General features: G+C 35.7%; 1 protein-coding gene across 1 annotated transcript in view; it reads right to left on the bottom strand.

The window, feature by feature from the left end:
- Positions 1–612: 612 nt before the first annotated feature.
- LOC107095914 (cytochrome P450 2K4-like) overlaps positions 613–1,728 on the bottom strand; it is an 18,896-nt gene continuing 17,780 nt past the window's right edge. Inside the window, exons 8-9 of the mRNA XM_015392284.1 lie at positions 1,323–1,464; positions 613–1,255 (exon numbers count right to left, since the gene is read on the bottom strand). Coding sequence (XP_015247770.1) covers positions 1,068–1,255; positions 1,323–1,464 — 330 coding nt within the window. The 3' untranslated portion in view covers positions 613–1,067. The remainder of the gene's footprint in view (positions 1,256–1,322; positions 1,465–1,728) is intronic.

The following is a 1,728-nucleotide window of genomic DNA, read 5'->3' as shown; positions in this document are numbered from 1 at the left end:
GGAACAGCGTTGGGAAAAGGTTTTGCTCAGGAACCCAGAGTGCAGGCTGTGGGGATCGAACCATGTACTTGCAACCTTCTCAGAACACAAGCTCTAACCGCTAGACCAACACTCCCCCATATTTGCTGCATCCAGTTAAATTGCATAAGTAGGTTATTTCTTTCAGAAGGCTGAAAAAAAGAATGCAACCTAATTTTTCATTTACTTAATCATGTTTAGTTTAACACAACTGTTTTATGTCCTACCCTGCTAACAAGAAACAATTGTGTTAAAGTAACTAAATATGATTAAGTAAATGTAAAAAAACGGTTGAATTCTTTTTTTCAGAGAAAAAAAAACACATCTATGTGTGTTTTACATCCAGGAATGACATCAGGAAGGGCTAAAAGAGTTTAGAGTTAATTTCCTACACACAATAGTGTTCTTACTGTTGGCCCGATGAAGGGTGAGTGAAGAGGAGCGAGGAACAGGATGAAAGAATTATAATATGCCTAATTTAGACAGACAGGGAAAGGGAAGAGCAACTAAAAAAGCAGCAAAAACAAAACCTCCACACAGCTCAGTAGATATGCAACTTTATTGATTCCAAGGAAAACTAACTGTGGATAATAATTCATGTTCAATGCAAAATAAAATTATACACACCAGATGAATAGTATTAATGTTCGAATACATGAGTGTGATCTCTTTTTAAAACATATATTGCAAAACAGTCTTACCATAGCTCTGATCTGTGCTACTATGGTTCAATCTGCACTTTAGTAATTTCTTTGAAATTAAATTAAAACAAAAGCACAAAATATTATCTAAATGTAGCATACACAAAAAAAGGAAAAAAATACTTTTAACAGAAAATATATATTTTAAAAGATAAACATCAGTGCGAATATGGTTGTTGATTGAACTTTATGAGGTAAAGAAAATATAACATTCTTAAAAAAAGTGCACATTTTTTGCATTTACGATATCTGTTATTTTTACTTTTTATTATTACTGACAACGTTTCAAGCTCTTCTTTAACAATTTTGTTAAAATTAATTTCTTATTTTTCCGATAAGAGTCCCTCCTTACATTAAAGGGATGGCACACAATGTATGGGGTTGAGGGATAAGAGTACCGCCAACTAGTGGCGCTATATCCAATTCCTCCTCTGTAACTCCGGGGGGTGGAGCAAATCGAAAGTGCTGCAGGAGAGTGGCGAAGAAGATAAAGAGTTCCATTCTGGCCAGACCCTCTCCAGGACACATCCTGCGACCTATTTGAAACAGATCCTCAGCAAAAGCCTGAAAAATTTGGATTATGATATATAAAAACAAACTTACCTGCTGAAAAAGGCATGAAAGCATCACGCTTGACGAACTTCCCGTCTTTGTTCAGGAAATGGCCAGGATGAAAGACATTTGGCTTCTCCCACTCACTCTCATCTTGCAGGACAGACGTTAAGACGGGAATTACAGGGGTTCCCTGGAAATCACAGACCCATAATGATGATCTTCAAACTCAATGGATGCTTTTCTACCTTGGCTGAAATGAATTTGAGTCTCAGGCTTATGCAGATTGTAATAATGACATTCTTAGGAAGTAATTATTATTAAATCTTATAACTCAACAGATAGCAAAGCCCTTTACTGAAACAATACATGACAGGACGAAATATGTTTTAATCTTAGATGATGTTTTCTTGACATGAATCAATCAAACACGGTAAGGTCCTCTAGCAATGATTTA

The sequence above is a fragment of the Cyprinodon variegatus genome, unplaced genomic scaffold (assembly GCF_000732505.1).
Source record: "Cyprinodon variegatus isolate N-32 unplaced genomic scaffold, C_variegatus-1.0 Scaffold584, whole genome shotgun sequence".
In the NCBI taxonomy this organism is placed as follows: domain Eukaryota; kingdom Metazoa; phylum Chordata; class Actinopteri; order Cyprinodontiformes; family Cyprinodontidae; genus Cyprinodon; species Cyprinodon variegatus.
Note: the sequence above shows the minus strand (reverse complement) of the source record. Positions and strands in the feature narration are given on the sequence as shown.